Source organism: Mizuhopecten yessoensis, unplaced genomic scaffold (assembly GCF_002113885.1).
Source record: "Mizuhopecten yessoensis strain PY_sf001 unplaced genomic scaffold, ASM211388v2 scaffold10919, whole genome shotgun sequence".
Classification (NCBI taxonomy): domain Eukaryota; kingdom Metazoa; phylum Mollusca; class Bivalvia; order Pectinida; family Pectinidae; genus Mizuhopecten; species Mizuhopecten yessoensis.
The window spans coordinates 533,922-555,041 of NW_018408787.1; the positions used below are offsets into that span (position 1 = coordinate 533,922).

General features: G+C 35.0%; 1 protein-coding gene across 1 annotated transcript; it reads right to left on the reverse strand.

Moving 5' to 3' along the window:
- Window positions 1-412: 412 nt before the first annotated feature.
- LOC110463636 lies at window positions 413-8,052 on the reverse strand. Its single transcript, XM_021518420.1, has 7 exons — window positions 8,036-8,052; window positions 6,716-6,805; window positions 6,467-6,580; window positions 6,029-6,139; window positions 5,717-5,849; window positions 5,416-5,580; window positions 413-472 (listed from the first exon to the last, which is right to left on the reverse strand). Exons 1-7 carry the CDS (start codon window positions 8,038-8,040, stop codon window positions 413-415), a joined length of 678 nt encoding a protein of 225 aa, XP_021374095.1. The 5' UTR covers window positions 8,041-8,052.
- Window positions 8,053-21,120: the final 13,068 nt, after the last annotated feature.

A 21,120-nucleotide genomic window follows, 5' to 3' on the forward strand; every position in this document is an offset into this window, starting at 1 on the left:
GTCTGGTGTTCCGTTTCCATTCAATTAACTATTGAACATTTTTGTGACGACCCTTTATCACTTATGAATTATGTTTGGATGTGAATACATATATGAAATATACCAAATGCTAGCACAATTGATGTATCTACTGTTTTACGGAACCATTCGCATATCTGTAATCGCTTTTTCGTAATTAAAATAATATGGTATTTGATAAGATATGTCCTTTTTAAGTTTTTGCTTACATAGGTATGAAATGGATTAAAACTTCATGTGACGGAATTAAGGGAGGTATCGCTGCTCGATTTACCGCTATACGTAACTGAGGCTAAGAGGAGAATTTCATACAATCTTTAGTAGATCGAGTGAAAAGAGCCGGCTCCTGTTGGGTGACAGTGCCGCCATCTTTCAGAGCCCCACAACCAAGGTGTTACTTGGCCTTGTGATCACCGTGCTTGGCCTCGTCATGCACGTTTTCTAAATCATCACCCTTCAAACCAGAACATGAATTATTCTTGGTACATGTAGTTGGTATATATGTTTCTAAGTGAAGATAATTAATATTTAAATATTAGTACGAGTATATATAGGTGTGTGTGTGTACAAGTGAGGACAGATAGGGCAATTGGCAGGTATCCAGGTATATAGGTATGTACGTCCGTACATAAAGGTAGGCATGTGGGAAGGTAGATATCTGCGGTATTTATATTGTTCCTGACTCATTTGGAGTTTTCTTCCCTAGTAACATACATAATTTATCATGGTTCTCGCGTATTCTAAATGAACTGTAGAGTATGTTTTAGTGAGCCTAGATCAGATCAAGCAAAATCTGTGAATACTGCTCTCATATTGGTCGAGAGATTCCGCGCAACAAATGTAATAAAATATTACAAGATTCTGATTTAACTTGATTAATATAAATATTGCCGAAAGACGAAGATTATTTGATGACTTTAAAAGACGTTTACTCTTAAATAATTAGCATTCTACATTGTACGCTGTCTTTATTAATTTATGTATTATATTATTGCATCCCTCCATCCGACGATTCTGCACAATTAATCAATGAAATATCGTATCCTTATTTATAGATCTTCGTCACTTTGTCAATTACACTAAGATTAGGTTCAAATTTGAGCATAATCCGGCAGTAATGACGCAGCGCTCAGATGTAGTGACTGTAATAGACTTTGATAAGTTGATTATGGGTAAAAGGGCATTGACCATTTCCAATATTATGGTTTGAAAAATGGACAATTGGACGCTGGTCCTTTACTTGAATAATATTTGACTGATGTATGTATGCATAAGAGGTTTTTTGGCGTTGACGTTTGCTACAGGGACATTCTGTAAGATCCTTGTTGACCACCTATCGTGAGCGTCATCACTAAGCATTGAACATTTCGTCGGAAACAATGCTGACCTCTGTCAAATACCCTCGTCTGATTGGAAAGTTGAGACTAAAACGCTTCTTTAATTGTTATACAACTTCCCTACGCTGTGAGTACACTCCACATGATTTGTCAAGATATATATTTAAGATTCAGACGTCCATGGTGCAAGTACGTAGGTGTAGGAAGAATATGTATTTTGCGTTATTAACGTAAACCGTATTTGTTTAGTGTCGGGAGTAAACGTCACTTCCGTTTTTCCTCGTCCGGGATACAATATCTGACTGATAGAAATGTACAATTCCTCACTTACATCGGCCAGCCGGCGACAAGTAAATGCCAGTTAAAGTCAATGACACTTGCATATGAGGTCAAGTATTTGTTAACAACCTAAACAGAGAAATGGACTGGCGATCTCTTTTAGTACAGACCATCTCATTTCCAAAGTATTTCTTTTGAAATGTTCATAAAAGCATTTTCATATTGTACATTGTATAACGAATGATAAAGGTTTCGCATGAACCGCTCCGTAGATTAACCGTCATTGATCACGTCGTACTTTAGATGTATGCATATCTCACTTGTCAATGTCATATTTGATAGTTTTAGATACAAATCCAGGAGTGTTTATTATCTGATAGCGTAGCATTTTTTACATTCTGATTGAAAATTGTTTTTTTTTTTTATTTCCTTTGACGGGTTCAAAATTCGACCAATTACAACGAAATCACCAATGATTTAGATTCCCGATCACCGATGACATTTATTTCTGAAAGACGAACAGATACAGTTGAGTCGCCTTTAAAAGATGAAAATATACGTTTTCAACACAAAAATACCATCAGGACAGATTTAAAAACGCCAATAACAGCTGTTCTTACAAACGTCCCGCATCGCTATTCCGAGTATCGTCAGATACAACAAGTTGCTGATTTCGTCGTTTTTGTGTGGTTGAGCTAGAGGTTAACAGGACGACCAGACATTCACAGTAGGTAAAGAAATGTATTTTATCAAAAATGTGAATTTATTTAAAACTTGGTTACCGAAACCCCCTCCAAAAGGGGGAGGGGGTTAGATACTGTAGATGATGTTTTGATATATTTAGAGATCTTTATCACGGAAGAAACAGAAAACAAATTAAAAGCCTGATTATTGAGGCACATGGGATTTCCATATATTATATAATTTGTATCTATTTCGCCGGGCCTTAGCGTTTCGTTGGGTCTAGCATTACTAACGTTATTAGCTCGCCTGGTTCAAAGGACAAATGAACTATTGTTTAATTGGTGGGGCGTCCGTCGTCCGTCCATCCGTGAACTTTGTTTTTTTTCTGTTATATAGGTCAGATTTTATGTTGATATTTTTTGGCTCAATTCGGAATGTAATATGGCCGCTATGACACATTTTCAACTTGTAAGACGGAGCCCACTTTCAAGGTCACAGGGTCAAATGTGTTGAACTTTCTAGACAACTTATCCTATCTGATTGATCAAACTTTAGGGATGAAGTGCCATTCCCGATGAGTGAAAAAAGAACACGTGACTAAGATATAAACCTATTCTATTCTACTTTCAAATTGTTGAAATGGGAAGTTACAGTTTCCCATTTTGATGAGTACATGGGTTCACTGTATCCAACTGGTTTCCTATTGAAACTAACGTATATTGTGGTACTCGAAAAACCCTAACAAAAACGTGTTTTACGACCCTGGTATTTGTGTGTAGTTTTGGTCATTATAAGTTCTTTAAGTTTCACACATTATTGTTCATGTTATATGTAATGTGTTTTTACTCTAAAATTTGTTTAACAGTAGTCATGTTAAACCCGGTGAGCGATTCAGACCTACTTGGCCTTTTGTTCTTAGCAGTGATGAAACTTGGTTGATTCTCATAACTAAAATAAGTTATTTGAATGGTATTGAACTTTTTTTCTGTTGACACTATGGAAAATATTGATATCTTCTTGCGTTAGTTTAGTAGCAATCAACGTTCCTCTAAAGAAATGTTTGATACAGAAAACTTATATTTGGTTAGTATCTATCTTGGATGGATGGCCATCAAAATTGACCAGATAAACCTCTTTTACAAAAAGGCATTGACCATTTCCATTGTTCGACAGTTGTGTATCTACGTTATTTCCATTTTGCCGTATTCTAGTTGTGCTTGGTTTGACGTCCTTGTAATACGGTTGTGTTGAGACTAAACTTAATATTATTTAATTAAAGTATTGTAAGTTAGCATGGGTTGAAGTATAAAATATGATATACGCGCCTATAATTCGAAAAACAAGAAAAGAATACCGAAGTTTCAACAAAGTCGAATTGAAAATCGATTACTCTCGGGCCAAATACTAACAATGGAAAGATAAAACCTGTAGACCCTCGGATAAATACGAGATTAAATATAATTTGTCTGTACTCTGTACGTATAAAACAAGAATAAACCTATTTGTATAAGTTTATTTTTTTCATAATAATAAATCGTGTCTCCAATTACACTACATCAACTTTATGTAAAATTCCTGATTGTGAACTGGAGACAATAAATGTTAAAACAAGCTTTACCTTGCGAAATCAATAACATGTTTTATGGTCAGTAGAAAAACGATGTAGTTGGTCGGGAAGCAAAAACTGGTCTTTAAAAAATGCTTGTAATATAATGTTTGTGCTTGTTTATTGACGCAGAAACAAACATGTTAAGGTCATTGTATACAGTCTCGGTACGCAGAGTTAAACTCCAAGGTTTAACAATTCGACACGTACCTGCCAGTTCCAGGGCGAATGAACACTCCTCACGATCGATATTTATCGCTTTTAAAAGGGTACTTATCTTACAATAGACCAACTGTCACTTTGATTATGTTGGCAAACAAATTCTTCAATATAACCGAGTTGTACCACTGATCATGTCGAAATTATCCACTGAAACATCAATACCTCCTTTGATGAGGTGGCCGAACTACAGTAATACCCTTGCTTATCCTGGCTAGTTGAGTTGGTGCCAGATATTTTGAGTTCGAGGCCTGAAGAGGTTCCAAGTCATTCCATGTATATATATTTATATATTATAAATCAGGAAAACGATCTTCGGACGAAGAAATATTATAAAAAGAAAAATTCTTAACAACGGGTACTTTCATCTCTTCTAGGAGATTCTTCAGACTATTTATTTGAGGTATATGTTGTATACATACAAGTATATGTTATATAACATACACTTCAAATAAACAGTCTGAAGAATCTCCTAGAAGAGATGAAAGTATTAAAGACTTGTTGTTGAGAAATTTTCTTTTTATAATATATATATAGTTGATAATAAATAAATAAGTTCTTACGAAGAAAAATGTAGAATAAAAACATAAATATTTCAGATCGTCCGCTAAGCCTTTCTGCCTTCTAGGGCTTCTTCAGGGTGATTATATATATATATATATATATATATATATATGTGTGTGTGTGTGTGTGTGTGTGTGTGTGTGTGTGTGTGTGCGCGCGTATTAAAAGCTTGCGAACCCATATTTTAAACTTTTTTGAACTAGTAAAAAATCGTTACTATAAATTTCTGATTACCAACGGACATATCGAGTTGACGTAATTTTGGAAGAGAACATGTTGAATATTACAACAGCGGGACAAGTTAGTGACACATTTATTCCACAGTACACTCTGTATGTACTTCCAATTTTACGTTTTATTGTACGGTGTTTACATCCCATTTGATAAGATAACAACCGAAAAAACAGTCATGGACTGAAATAAATATGTACAGTTTTTAAAATTGTTATGTATTTCACTTATAACTGATGTGTATACATAAAAACAACAATATTACCAGAACAACATGTTTTTTTTTATTAATTACCGTATTCTTCTAGCTTATTTGAATATTTTCACAGAACCAACCATATATCTGAAATCTGAATCTGGATATTTAATTCGATGTGTCTGTTTCAGTGATAACTACTGACGATGACAACTTTCTATATAAAGAATAAGTTTAATGAATATCATGTTAATTTGACTATAGCCTTTTAATATGTATACCTGAGTAGCGATCCTCACTCGCTTGACAATAAGATTGTCTGGCGCATGTGCGTGGTCGCAGGATCCAGGGATGAAGGAGTCTCCTCTCTGAAGAATGGTTGCCCGACACCAGATTGTCTTGTTTCTGACACTGCACCTCCATGATGTTGTCCTGTTGGTCACGGTCTGTAAATAAAAGATGTTAGGTTTAATATAATAGAATAACAGAAATACGTATGTATAACTCGATAGTATATTTAATATATATTGTTTAAAAAGCCCAGATAAAATATGTATTTGTGTGACACCTTTTTATGTATACCTTGACGGTGTAGGCAAATCCATCAGAACTAACAAGCTTCCGGCGGCGCTTGTTGGATCCCTCCTCCACAATCTCGAAACGGACGGGCTGGTCTTCCAGGACAGAGTCGGTGGGTACAACGTCATCAAGTGATCTGCAAAATTATATCGTTATATAAGATGCGGAAATAAAAGTTATTATTTCTTAAATAATTAATAATAACATTACAAATATTCATACACAATTTAACAACAGATACTTACTGTTCGACAATTGGAGGGTTGTCCTGAGACATTACAAATATACATACACAATTTAACAACAGATACTTACTGTTCGACAATTGGAGGGTTGTCCTCAGGCCGATCGGGGAGATCAAAAGCCCCATCTAGTGTGTCGTTGTCCATCCCACTGATGTTCCTGACATCAAAAGAAACGTTCAGCCTGTTAAGAGATAAAAAAGTATTCGTGAATAATTACTTAACATAAAGCCAAGTTGTAAAATTACAAGACAAGTAAAGCGTAACAAACCATTTTATGATATAATTAGATTATTCTGCACGTATGTAGCATGTGTAACAGTATTCGTGACTTACTCGGCAGTCTCCGCGATCTCTTCGGCTGCTGCGACCTCAAATGTCTGGTTGGCGTCATGGCGTACGGGGGACAAACCAAAACTTGATATAAGTTCATATTTTGTTGTCTAGATTTATTATTTCATACATGTTCGGATGAGTATAATCATGACATTGCGCTTTATTTTATAAATACCTTGTGATATTCCAATTCATCGGCCCAATGCATGTACCGACAACTCCAGGGTGGGAGGCTGGTCTAGACCCCTTCGTGGTGGTGGCGACATCGGGAGGTTGGACACTTCCAACACTGGAGACAATGAAATGGAAGAAATGAAATACTATTATATAGTTTAACTCCATTCATCTCTTATATTATATCTTATATATCTTATATCCAAAACACTCGATATGATACCGAAAATCCGCTATTTATATTTCTTACCTCATTCTGTTCGACGATGTAGGTGGAGTCAAGGTTCGAGACAGGATTTGTCGATGTCGGAGTGACTGAGGGTGGGTCCGCAATACTCGTCTGTTGGGGGGAAAACTATTATTTTAATCGTAACCTTAAAGGGGCTGGTCGGGGAAAAAATGTCATATTTGCTAAAATGGCATACAATTGTTAAAAATACCTTCTTATGAAATATACGGATTCAAATTTTACTGAAATTCACTCCCTAGAGTAAAAATTATAATTATATTAAAGAAATCCTAAATCGTCACCTGACAGTCTAAAACTCTCAATTGACCCAGATCAGTGATGTAATTTTACCGCAAGCGCGTCATCAACAAGGCCAAATGTAAACATCGCGGCGAAAGAAAAAGATGCATATAAGGTTTAGTTTAAATCAATTTTATTGTAACAAAAGACAAATGGATTGGACAAAAGTTATTGCAACTTACTTACGTCCTTTCCGTAACAGAAAATATATATACAAAATTAATGTGTCACATAATAACCTAATACAAATTTATATATGTATATATATATATAAAAGATGTTAAAGATGGGTTACAGCAAAAGAGGTAATGATAGGATTAGGGACACCAACGTATAGTTTTTAAATATGTATTCGGAGAGTTTACTTGAGATCGCGTGTGTGATTTTCCCAATCGAGTAGGCGTAAGTAGTATACCTAATCTATACACACATATCCTTCTGCTTTTCTAAAGTTCAATCACATTCCGTGCCGCATTTGCCTTTCTCCTGTGTCACTCCAAGTCCTTCTGTGAATTCCTGCCTTACATACTTAGCCGACTAGATTAGGAAAACCGGACACGCACTCTTTAATACAAGGTCATGACAAGCACGAGGTATCAATACCGTTATATATAACAACAACATATAGGTAGGAATATTACACTTGCATCATACATGACCTTTGAAAACAATTATTTACGTAAAGTATTGCTGTCTTGTCCGATAGTTGAGTCCGACATGGCACATGACGGCGTGCTATTGTGGTTATCTTCACTGCCTCACTTTCGAAACAACCACGTGACATATAAAAATAGATCTGCGCTAAATTTACACGGGGCTTCCCCGAGATTTCAGTGGTCAAAACTGGACATTGCAAGCAGAACTCGACCATCATATTGCCGTGGTATAACTTTTGGAAGGCCAGATAATGCATTTAGACCCATTTATTTTGTATTTTATTCCCCGACCAGCCCCTTTCACGGGTTAGCACGGTAATTTGTATATCGACCAAATTTTGATTTTACTTTTGATGTGTTATATTTCTTTATCATCAGTTCTTACCTCATCAATATATAGCATAGTGGGGTCCATCATCATGGTTGCCTCTAAGACGGGCGGCTGCTGGGGAAAAACAAGAAAAGCTACATAAAATATGTTAAATAAATTAGATTTCCACAAATATTGTACTATAATAGTTGTGTTGTTTCGTGATCAGATAGAAATTAACAAACACTATATAGGAACAGAATATAGTATAGGTGCGCGACTTGATTATTATTATCTCATCATCGATTTTCCTGGAAGCCTGGCTGGTAAGGTCAGGGAGAGTGCAGTCACGACAACACCAAGTTATCTGTCCACCGTCCTCGCCCCTCATAGTAGCACGATACGTCGCCAGTGATATGCCTATATAATGTTTAAAACATGTTATATGAACATATAATGTATATTTTAATAAATATACAATTATAACGGGACGAATATATGTATGACCATAATAATTATAAGATGTAATTTTTAAAATGTATATTTCAATAAATATACAATTATAACGGGACGTATATATATATGAACATTGATGTATATTTCAATAAATAGACAATTATAACGTAATGATTAATTTGACAATTACTAAATTAAACAACAACAATTATACAACAGTGCCTAGTTTATGTTTCGTCCGATAGGAAAAAAGCTGCAGATTATTGTATTTTTTGAAATATTTGACAAAAATGTGCAAGTCAAGCAGGTCCCTGTGAATCAGGTTGCCATTATTTAGTTATACTTGTCGATTATGACAGATATGGGATATTTGGTACTTTAAACACAGTAATAAAATTCGCAAGTGGGTTTACTGGGAGAAATGGAAAGTCTTTATAATTGAGACCCAATGAGTCATGCACGTGAGAGACGACGTGACTGTACACGTAGTGATAAATGGATGTATACAAACTGTATTGGGGATTATATTATTCACAAGATAAGATTTTACGATAGATATGCATAGGTAAGTTTCGGAATAACCACACAGCATTAACTTTACATGAATAATTTGAACCAAGATATACATTATTAATGTATGTTGCTATAAATACATTGCCGGGGGCAACTGTATACGTGTAGTTCACACATGGGTTGTAAACATTGATTCAAGTTTATAGTGTGATGTGACATTATTGCAATTTTTAGACAATGATGCAGTGAAAATAAATGTATCGGTCGTTGTATATATATAGATTGATCTAGGTCATCAACGACGACATACAATGTACAAATATTTGTTAATAAAAGATTGAGATGAGTAATTTATGGCTGATGAGTTTGTTTGTTTTTCAAGGGATACACTATATATACATTATATTGTACATTTTATTATATTGGTAGAACATGTATATAGTATTCAGCGTGTAGATAATACACATATGCATGTATTCCAAGTTGTAATACATTTATTATATTCTATAGATAAATATAGCCACGTAATTAATTGATGCACATGGTATAAGTTATACATACGTGGTGTATGAGTACATATACATACACGATGCTGCTATAAATAAAAGTACATCTCCAGTTAGAATGCATCAATTGTGTAAATAATAATTTATACTAAAGTCAAGTTACACAATGTGAATGACTTGACAGCATCTGGATGACATACACATGAGTCGGTTAGAATAATACATGTAAACATTACCTGTAACTAGGGCATAAGTTTAATAAGAATATATTCAAAACAGAATACAGTATACATGTATACATAACATTATAGTCTTTCCACATATCAGATAGAATTTTGTTATAATTTTAATAACTTAATGCACTTTAAACACATGGTGCACACATGTACATGTTCATTGCTGCATTTATAGACATGACAATAAGGTTGTTGGCTTTGATTATCTATTTTCACACAAATACTATGAATTCAAAATAAAATAATTAATCTCTGTTTCAGTTAAAGTGTTAATACAAGGCTACCAAGTTTATGTAAATGTACTTATATTGTGTATTATCCAGGTAATCGTCATGAATAATTATAACTGGCATACAAGGAAAAGATAGTGATATTAATAGTGAGTAGAACTTAACAAAGATGGAAAGATATCATTAGGTGGTTATTATATATATACTATATATGTAATACGGAATATATTAAGAATATATATATATACAAAATGTAAGTCACTAGGAAACTGCCGGGGATATGAAGTTTCTTCTGAACCATCATTCCTGAGGTAAGGAGGTGAATGAGTTAGATGTTTGAAGGACGGGTACTGGTTAAAGGAATGTTTAAAGATGTGAAAATACTAGACCACTAACAGCTCCTTCTGTCTCATATACTATATTATATATTTATCAACAGGTAGGTAGTTCGGCACAAGGAAAAGCAGGAAGATAGTAAGGAAAGAACATACTCAGTTATTTGAACATTTGAAAAAAGAAATGAAGGAAGAATGGAAATATTCATTGGTCGAAATCAGTACTTTAATACATTCCATCCCCGCTTTACCCATGTTGCTTCATTGCATAGGGTCAAAATGATAGGCTTCCTTATAAACCTCAAACCAAGGTAAGTTAATCTAAGTAAGAGAACACTCCTTGTAGTTTTCTAATTTTCTATATACAAAAATGAATACCACTGGAAAATAACAGCTGTGAGTAAATCGCGATTATCTCTGATACAAAGGTTCGGATGTAAACTATGTTAACGCCATTCTCTTTTTTTTTTTACTTTTCTACCCAGGATGCAGTACCTGACCGTAAGGAATGTACAAGTTTTCGCTTACTTCGGACAGCTGGTGAAAAATGTCACTGACAGGTAATGTCCGGTCACCAGCAGGTAAAGCCAAGGTCTGAATCTGAAGGTCACGAGATCAGGTGGAAAAAAGCCTTAAAGGCGATATGTTTTGAATACTCACATTCGCATTTATCTATTTACCAAGTTCTTTAAAAGTCGTTTTATAACGTGTTTTGCAAGTTCTCAGTTTGAAGTTGAAGTTTTTTTTAAATGCATAATTTTGATTGGTCGAATAAGGAAGCTAGCAATATAATTAACACATCTGTTTGTCTTCATTTTTCCGTTGTCTTTCTTTCTATGTCAAATAGGAATAAATTACAATAACTTTTTTACACAAATTTTTTTTCTCTTTCATTTGAATTTGGACAGGTACAATAATCCACCGACATTCTGGAAATCACGGCTAACAAATATTCCCCTAATAAGAACAAGCACTAATGATACCATCGTGGCGTCTTTGGAAACCGGAAAAGTACGTTTTCAATACCAAAATGTTATCAAGACAGCATTAAAAACGCCAACGGCGGCTATTGCCAGGAACATTCTAGATAGTTATTCCGAATATCATCAGATACAACGTGTTGTTGATTTTAAAAACCTTTATGATCATCGATTTTGTGTGGTAGAACTAGACGTAGACAGGAAAACAAAGACATTCACAGCAGGTACAGAACTCAGAGTTAGAGTACACCTCTATAATAGTTAAACCAGTCTCTGACTCAGGGAGGCGACTTGCTCAACATCTGGCTAAGAAATACGGACGGAAGGTCGTCTGTGGCTGGTTACGTGGTTTGATCATATGAACGGGACCTACACAGGTCACGTGATGGCGTTTTGGGCGGGAAATGTATGTGTGAAAGTGTCCGTCACCAACACAAAGGAGGGGATCGGTTTATATACAAATTACGTGTATGTTCATGGTTCTTATAAGTTTATAAATGCGACATTCTCAGAGAAGAAGAAAAGTGAAATGACTCAATGTGCGCCAACAACGTCTGATTGGTTGAACAAAACATACGGAGGATTCTGTAATCTAACGCACGAGAATTATAACATCTCTTTATTCTGTGGGAAGCCAACATCTGTTTCATGTAGGAATTGGGTAAAGTACGGCTGGGACGATTCTTTGTATTACGACGAATACACAAGGAAAATACTCAGGTAAAGTAATTCAAAATTTGATATAGATGCTTGCTATCTATAGACGGTCAATATGTCAGTCATAGGTTAGTAGATTGCAAGTTAAGCTTTTTATGTAAGATTTTGTTCCTGTTCAGGTATAAGGACCTGATATTGAAGCAAATCAACGTGACTATTGTTCCAAGTAAGTGTTTATCACTGATCACATATATTGCATATTTGGATTGTTCCTTTTTTCTGTTTGGATAAATATAGCAAACACACATTTTTCAATGTTCAACTCATTTTTGTCTTTAAATAAGCTGCCAGATTAACTGAGTATGTTATAAGCAATTTATAAAAAAAATCCATTATATTCTGGAATTGTTCGAAGCCATTAAACTGTTTACTGACAGAATAATTATTCTCTTTTATTCTTTCAAATTTGCAGATTACAAAACGTGATTCATGTACACATACAATTATTAGTATAATTGTACAAAAGAGAAGAAATTTGGTAGAATACATGATTGATTTACGGGAAAGGTATATGGGAAATTCTGAATATGTATTGTTTACAGATATATTTACAGCTATTGATTACATACAACACCGACTAACAATTGTTAATTAGATTACAAAAATAAGGCGGATAGCTTTATATACAAGGAAATAGCATGCTATTGATAATAAGAAGAGAAGAATATTGTATAATAATAATAATACTTATTGCTTTTTACTTGTTTCCAGTACTATGGTCACTATATATATTGTACATACACTGTATAATTAGGATATTTTGATGTCAGTTCTTAAATATGTGTGGTGTTAAACAGCCATAGATAAGAATAATTCTGGCTTTCAACATAGTCTCCTGTTCCTGAAGGACAGATGTTTTAGCTAATGCTTTCCACTAAATTTATCAAATAAGATATATGTTTAAATTAAAACCTTATCATAAAATACGTGACCAGTCGAAATAGATGGGGCGAGCCAATTGGGATTGATTTTGGTAACCAAGTTGCTCTTGGCGCTAAAATTAATTTGGTTGCCATGGCAGCCCCGGCCGATTCCCTCATCTTTTTATCAGATAGAGGAAACCTAACTGGTCAATCGCCTGAAGATTAGAGAGGTGAATCCAACTACTGTATTGTGTATAAAGCGTTACCCAGCAGAAAAAAGATGCAAATCTTTAAATATGAATAATCCCTATGGGTGTACGAGGGTCATCACGTAGCATCTCTAGCCATTTCCATTTCATACGAACGTTAGGTTACTTGTTCAATTTCTATAAATTATAAAATTACATAATGATAACCTGTGAATTATTTATCTAATTGTTACTATAACACAAACCTTTCTTGAGGCTTGAAGTAAATAATTTATAACTTGTACGCCAAAGCCATCAATCTTAGAAATTGTATGTATTGAGTGAAATGTCGATAACTAGAGATTGTCCTTAGTAATGAGACCTGTTCACTGTTATAAAAATATGTTGTTATGTTTTCCTTTTTTCACATTTTATCGAATTATTAATTTCATTGACTGAATAAATTCACTTGTTTTAGGTTCCAAAGGTGATCTAGTCTACCCACTGCCTGATACTCCCTGCAACAGTCTGCCTCGAGTTTTAACATGGCAAAGTACTGTACCGCTGGCTTCCTCTACAGGGGAGTGTATCACAACCTAATATGCCGCCCTACAATCTACCAAAGTAGGGAGAATTATCGGACGTGTCTGAAAGAAAGACCTGTTTTTTCGATCGGTGATTCTACAACCACCAGACAGTGGTTCTTCCGTCTTTCGAAGTCCTTACAGATTAAGTACTCGGAAGGTTTTACAAATAATAAGGCATGGCAAAGGTTTGCACATGCGTACAACACCACACTGGATTTGGACGTGGAATGGCAACCACACGAGCTTCCCTTCCACGGGTCACCGGGGTCAGACAGAACAAACGTTAAATCTGTAGCCTATAGACTAAACAGAATCCCGGGTAACAGTTCTGCCATTGTAATCATCCACTGGTAAGCCCACATCGCCAGGTGCTGTGATCACATAGCTTTACGAGAGCACGTGCGCCATGCAACGGCGGCCATCACGAGGCTTCTAATGAGATCCCCTGATGTTCAAGTTTTCATTAAAGGTCCTCACCCAATAACATATCCCAATGAGCATACGCCATATGCCTACATTGGTATGTTCGTGGAACAGATTTTAATTTAAGAGTTTATTGATTTACTATACAAAATTATCTACCTTGATCAGTGGGACATGTCAGTGGCAACCGAAACCGTCAATATTCATCCCGATCCACTATTGGACGTTTTATCTATGTACAATCTTATCAATTATGCATGTAGATGATATCAACGGTCGTTGAATTCTTAAAATCAAATGGATACCTTGATACCGAATGGACTCATCAGTCAAATATTATATTTGTAAGCTTTATCGTCTTCTCATAATATGCGTCGATTTCCTGTGATAATGTTAGGTATAATTAGTTTTCAATAGGTACAGCAAAAATTATAAGATTAAAAAATTAAAAGATAAATAAAATAAATAACTAAAATGTAGATATATTGTGAAATAAAATATAATTAAAACATAATTATGAAATTGATATTAATTTTATTTCGAGTAATGTCTTTAATTGGGTATCAATTCTTCTCTTTGTTTTAATTCTAATTGTATGATGTGTTATTTATTATCTATGATGTCACAGATGTTTGATATAATAATAATACATATTGTTAACGGAGCTGTGCAATTTAAATTCTGAAGGAAGACAATCACACGTTTGAAACGTAAAGGATCTCATAACAGGTTTTTTTCTCACTTTATACTCGTAACGCTAAGTGAGGACGAAATTAATTTGCGCTCATTGTTCCAAACGTAAAAGAGACATATAAGGTCTTACTATACATTACTTAAAATCAACATTACAATATAAAACAGCGACATTATGTTTTTGTTATGAATGTCTACCACCGAAGAATCCTGAGTGTTCCAATTCGAAGGTGGACAAGTCGCCTACGGTATAGATAGAGTAAAAAGGTCAACAATTTGAAATTAGATACGAGGCAGTATTCAAAAAATGTTTAAAGTAAAAAGTAATATGATTTGGTCTAGAACATATGGTTAAACGTAGTGACGAAATAATAAATCAGTTAACATAAAAAAAACCGACTCATTGTGTTGGATGGATGTACTACAGTTGTGAATTTTGTCATTAAGTCCACCTTGTAGGACTTTCATGTTGCTATTGTCCATACAGAGGCTTCGCATTTCAGGCTAAATCTGTTTGTCGTAGGAGGAAAATATATCAAATTATAGGTAATCAGTTTGTCGGTACACAATGGAAATTGGGGGTGAAGCGTGTGTGTGCGTGTAAGATACTGTAATGTACATGGACATAATGCTTTATGGAGATCGTTGCCATGGAAGAAACAGAAAACAAATTGAGAGCCTGATTATTGAGTCAAATTGGATGTCCATACATATATTATATAATTTATATTTATTTCACCGGGTCTTGGCATTTTGCTCTGTGGTGGTTTAAGCACTACTTAGGTTACTAAGTCACCTGGTCAAAAGGACATCTAATATATTGTTTTGGCGCGACGTCGTCCGTCCATCTTTTCTTTTTCAAGTATGTAAAAAATCTTCAAACTACTTTTTTTCTGAATTACCAAGAGGCGAAGTATGATGATATTTTGGCAGAAACATGCTGGTTTGACGGGCTAGCCTTCTGGTTCTTCTAATCTGACTTGTCCGGGCCATAACTTTTAAACCGTTAAAGATATCTTGATGAAACTTGAAGTATACCTGCATCACCCACAGAAGGTGTGCAGTGCACTGGAACTAGGTCTCGTGCCCCACTGTATACATAGTTATGGCCCTTTGTTTAATTTTAATACCGACGTTTGTCCAGAGAATAAGTTCTATGTTATTTCACCTACGTTGACCATACTTACCATATTGATGTATCTTGGGAAGGTGGAATTTCTCACACTAAAATCAGATTTAATGCCCCACTATATACAGAGTTATGGCCCTTTGTTTATTTTTAATACCGAAGTTTGTCCACGGCATAATTTCCAAGTTATTAGGGCCCCGCATCGAAGATGTGGGTGCCCTATACTAAGTCATCCGTCACCATCAGACAAGGTATCAACTGACCAAAGGTCAAGGTAACTGGGTCAAAGGTCAAGGTCAAATTCAGTATCTTTTCACTGGGGAAAAATTTGGTATGACACTTTGAAGCATAGTTGGTCGGAATTAAACAAGGAATCAGTTAACCAAAGGTCAAGGTCACTGGGTCAAAGGTGAAGGTTACCTTTTTGTATTCTTTTTACTGGTGAACATTTCGTTTTGACACTTTGAAGCAATGATTGTCATAATCAAACAAGGAGTCAATTGACCAAAGGTCAAGGTCACTGGGTAAAAGGTCAAGGTTAAATTTTGTATCTTTTACCTGATGAACATTTTGTTATGACATTTTGAGGCAGTGTTGGTCAGAATTAAACAAGGAGTCATTTGACCAAGGCCAAGGTCACTTGGTCAAAGATCTAGGTCAAATTTTGTATCTGATAAACATTTTGTTATGATATTATGAGGCAAAATTGGTCGGAATTGAAGAATGAGTCAACTGACCAAGGATCAGGGTCACTGGGTTAAAGGTCAATGTCATTTAGGTCTAAAGGTGAAATAAAACAAATCAAAGCTAACAAATGAGTATTGCACCGGTATTTACATTTCTGTTAGCCCAGCAAGTATGGAAGTGGAAGGAAACAAGACTCACATCATAGTACATGTAAAATGTATATTTTGTTTCCTTGCGATTTTGTTTGAAGTCCAAATGTCAAACGTCAAGTTCACCTATATGGGCAGATTGCTTCTTGATGATTATGGGGGATATATTGCCACAAGACGGGGCGCTTACTGACCTGTCAGTGTTCTAGTTTCACCTAAGTTGACCAAACTTGCTAAAGTTTTAATGCTTCTTGGGTAAAAAGGAATGTTAAATTCTTAATTCGTGTCTCGTGCCCCACTATATAAAGCAATATGGCCCTTTGCTATTTTTTTATACCGGAGTTTTTCTATTGGCTAATAAGGGGAGACATATGCTTTTGTTCACAATAACAAAATTCTAGTTATTTTCTTGACCAACTGTCAAGGTCACAGGGTCAAATGTGCTGAAACATTTAAACAACTTCTCGGAAACAAAGAGGCATTAGATGATGATATGATTTTGTGTGTAATGCACATTCTCGTGTGTGAAAAGAGAACACATGACTAAGATATCAAAATATGTTACTCTACTCTCTGAAGTGGGCAGTAACAGTTTCCTATTTTACATGGTTTCAGAGTATCCATCTGGTTTCCTATTGAAGCTGCATATATTGTGGTACTCGAACAACCCTCACAAAAATGTGTTATGAGACCCAGACATTTTGGTGTGGTGTTGCGCACTAAAAGTTTCACACATTATGGCTCATGGCATATATATAATGAGTTGTTAACTAGAGGTTTCTATCAGAACTACGCGTGATTTTAACAATAAAAAACTTTGTGAAAAAATGTAGAACAACTTAATATAAGAGATGTTTTAGTTAACTCTGTGAGTATTTTATGGAACAAATTTAGAAAGCTCACAGCATATTTTACCTAGTCTAGAATCTACTAAGAAGGCATACATGCAACAGCTTTTATAGATGTGAGCATTTTATTGACCAATTTAGAAAGCTCACTCAATAATTTTACCTAGTTTGTGTCTTTAAAGGAATACCCGCAGAGACTGTTTTAGATGTGACAAATAGATTTATACTTTAACTTGTCAGGATCTGCACATGTTATATTGTTACTATTTATTAATATTGTATGTTCGTTGTAAATTATGTATTACTGGGCCTTATTGTAAATTGGATGTAAATCTAAATATGTAACCCTGTCTAAATAAAAGAGTTTGTTTTTATTATTTGCCGTAATTTGTCACATTTGTTTAACAGTAGTCATGTTAAATCAAGTGAGCAATTCAGACTTACTGGGCCTTTTGATCAAACAAAGTGATAAAACGTGGGTGATTCTCATCACTAAAAGGATTTCTTTGAATAGTATTGAACTTTTTTCTGTTGACACTATGGAACATATTGATATCTTCTTGCGTTAGTTTGGTAACAATCAATGTTCCTCTAAAGAAACGTTTGATATAGAAAACTTTCAGTATCTATCTTGGATGGATGGCCATCAAAATTGACCAGAGGTATTTAATTGTTTTATGTTGAACCTATGGATGATATCAATATCTTATTGAGTTAGTCTAGTAACAAAATATCTGTTGTCATCTGCTTCTGTAGAAATGGTTGATAAAGAAAAATGACATTTGTTCAGTACGTATCTTAGGTGGAGGACACTCAGTATTGATGCATTTCTTTGACCTGATGTACGGGGCTAACAAAGCCTTTAGAGATAAACCACAACAGTTTATGTATAGGATATATTACAGAAATGGAATGTAATATTCTGTGTTTGCAAAGGTTATGTCTACAGTCGAATACTTTCTACAACTGTTTCCTAAACATGTTCGAAAATAGAAACCAGTATATATAATATTTATTTTCATATATTAATGCATCTTTCTAACCAAAACAAGCCGTCTTGAAATAAAGGGGCTAAGTAAACAGCTGTTTAGTTATTCGCTGCTGGCACAAGTTAGTCATTAAAATGATTAAGATAAGTTGATAAGATTAGTAATTCAGAATCTTAAATAACGAATTCGCTGCTGGCAGCGGTTTAGTTATTCGAAAATCGAACATCCAATAACTAATTCGCTGCTAACTTCAGCCCCTCTTGAAATATAATATCCTTCCTTTTGAAAACCTAATCCGCTATATTAAAAACTCATTGGCGGCATTTTTGAAGCATAGTTAACATAACGAGACATTAATATCATCTATCAGAATGTCATTTTCGACAAACATGTAACACATTTTTATTGGTATTTCAAAAATAAAATCGAAAACTTCTTTAATTGAATGATTATTTAGGTAGAATTTTAATATTTTTCAAAATGTAAAACATTGAAGTTTTGCTTTACCTTGTCAGTATGATAACTAGACAAAATAAACGAACACTACAATTAAATAGAACGCGGACGGTGCGTATATTCAATAACAAAGTGTGCTACGGATCATTCTATTGATGTTAAATGGAGCAGTGACACACACACCAGTATTGATAACAAAGCCCATAACACCAGTACATGTACTTAGTTAGATATTAACAATATGATATAAACCATTCAACAAGGGTACAACGTCTAACACTGTTTCTACACGATTTAGATCGACTTAACATTCCAAATGACCGGTATGTACTCTTGAACTAATACAATTATGCATAATACTCTAGAAACTAATATTCAGAAAGTAATCATACGATTTAACTTTTCAACATGTTATCAAGTATAACACATCTATGTACTCCTAATAATATCATCAATAGACGATTTCTTTCACTATGTTAATACCGAGATCATCGAGCTATTTATTGAGGAATCGTGCACGTTGTGATTGTTAGAGTTGCAGCAATTTCTCAGCTAAGCGAATTGTGGTACGACAACAAGAATTCGGGGTCGGGAGAGGACACATGCAAAAACTTGTCTTCCTTCGACAGTTGTGTATCTACGTTATTTCCATTTTGCCGAATTCTTGGCTTGGTTTTACGTGCTTGTAATACGGTTGTGTTGAGACTAAACTTAATATTATTTAATTAAAGTATTATAAGTTAGCATGGGTTGAAGTTTAAAATATGATATACGCGCCTATAATTCGAAAAACAAGAAAAGAATACCGAAGTTTCAACAAAGTCGAATTGAAAATCGATTACTCTCGGGCCAAATATTAACAATGGAAAAATAAAACCTGTTAGACCCTCAGATAAATACAAGATTAAATATAATTCGTCTGTACTATGTATGTATAAAACAAAAATAATCTTTTCTATCTTGTTTACCTCTACTTCTAAAATATTTTATCAAATAAGAAAATTGCCTTTTTCCAAGCAAACAGTTCTGGAGCTTTACTATCAGTTTTGGGTTTGATTTCACGGCAAAGCTATTGCAATTCAACACCAGGTCATGCTCGCAACATACCTACTAGGGATCATACATAACCTTATCTCCATACATTGAGCTTGGTGTCCACTGTGTATGTGTGTTAGAGGGATTGTATATATATATACATGCGTTCAAAGGATCCTGAGTTTAGTGTTTTGGTCTATTTATTTACTAGATACTGTTAATCATTTCACCTTCGTGTGAATTTCATTTCGCGATATATGTTTGTATGTCTTATTTGCAAATACTTAATTATAAATATAAACTTTATTAAGCAACAATAGTGAAACAGTAAGTCACGCTTGCTGGTCCAAGTAGAAGGGCGCAGGGGGTCTTAATTTGGGAGGAGTCCGCATAGTCACGTTTGCTGGTCCGGGTAAAAGGGCGCAAGGGGTCTTAATGTGGGAGGAGTCCGCATAGTCATGCTTGCTGGTCCGAGTAGAAGGCGCAGGGGGTCTTAATGTGGGAGGAATCCGCATAGTCATGCTTGCTGGTCCGAGTAGAAGGCGCAGGGGGTCTTAATGTGGGAGGAGTCCGCATAGTCACGCTTGCTGGTCCGAGTAGAAGGGCACAGGGGTCTTAATGTGGGAGGAATCCGCAGTGCCTGGAGAAAACCCCACGCGGTCCGGCATGTGACACGATCGCGATACCTTCTGTTGTATCAAATGTCGTTCTCCTGGGTCAATCGTAATCCTTCTATTCATTCTTTCTTTACATCGTGTACTAGATCAGGAAAAACCAGCCACGTGGTCTGTTATTATGAATATAGTAATGATATAAATACACAGATTAACGGTAAACTTGAGTGTCTTGCACTCAGCTATCGTCGGTTTGAATTCACACATGTCAACACAGTGAAAGCTTTATTTGAGCCTTTTCATGGTGTATTACTAGCTACAATGAACTACAAAAACATACACCTGTAAAGTTGTCCACCAATCTTGTGTACTTCGTGACGTCACGTTACTATTGTAGTGTGATGACATGTAATTGTGACGTCACGACGTTGTTCTTTTGAATAAACCTGAAGAGCCCTGTGAAGGGTGAAAGCAGCTAGTTTTTTAGTCGGTCGTTAATCTTATTATTTTTTCTATATTAACATCC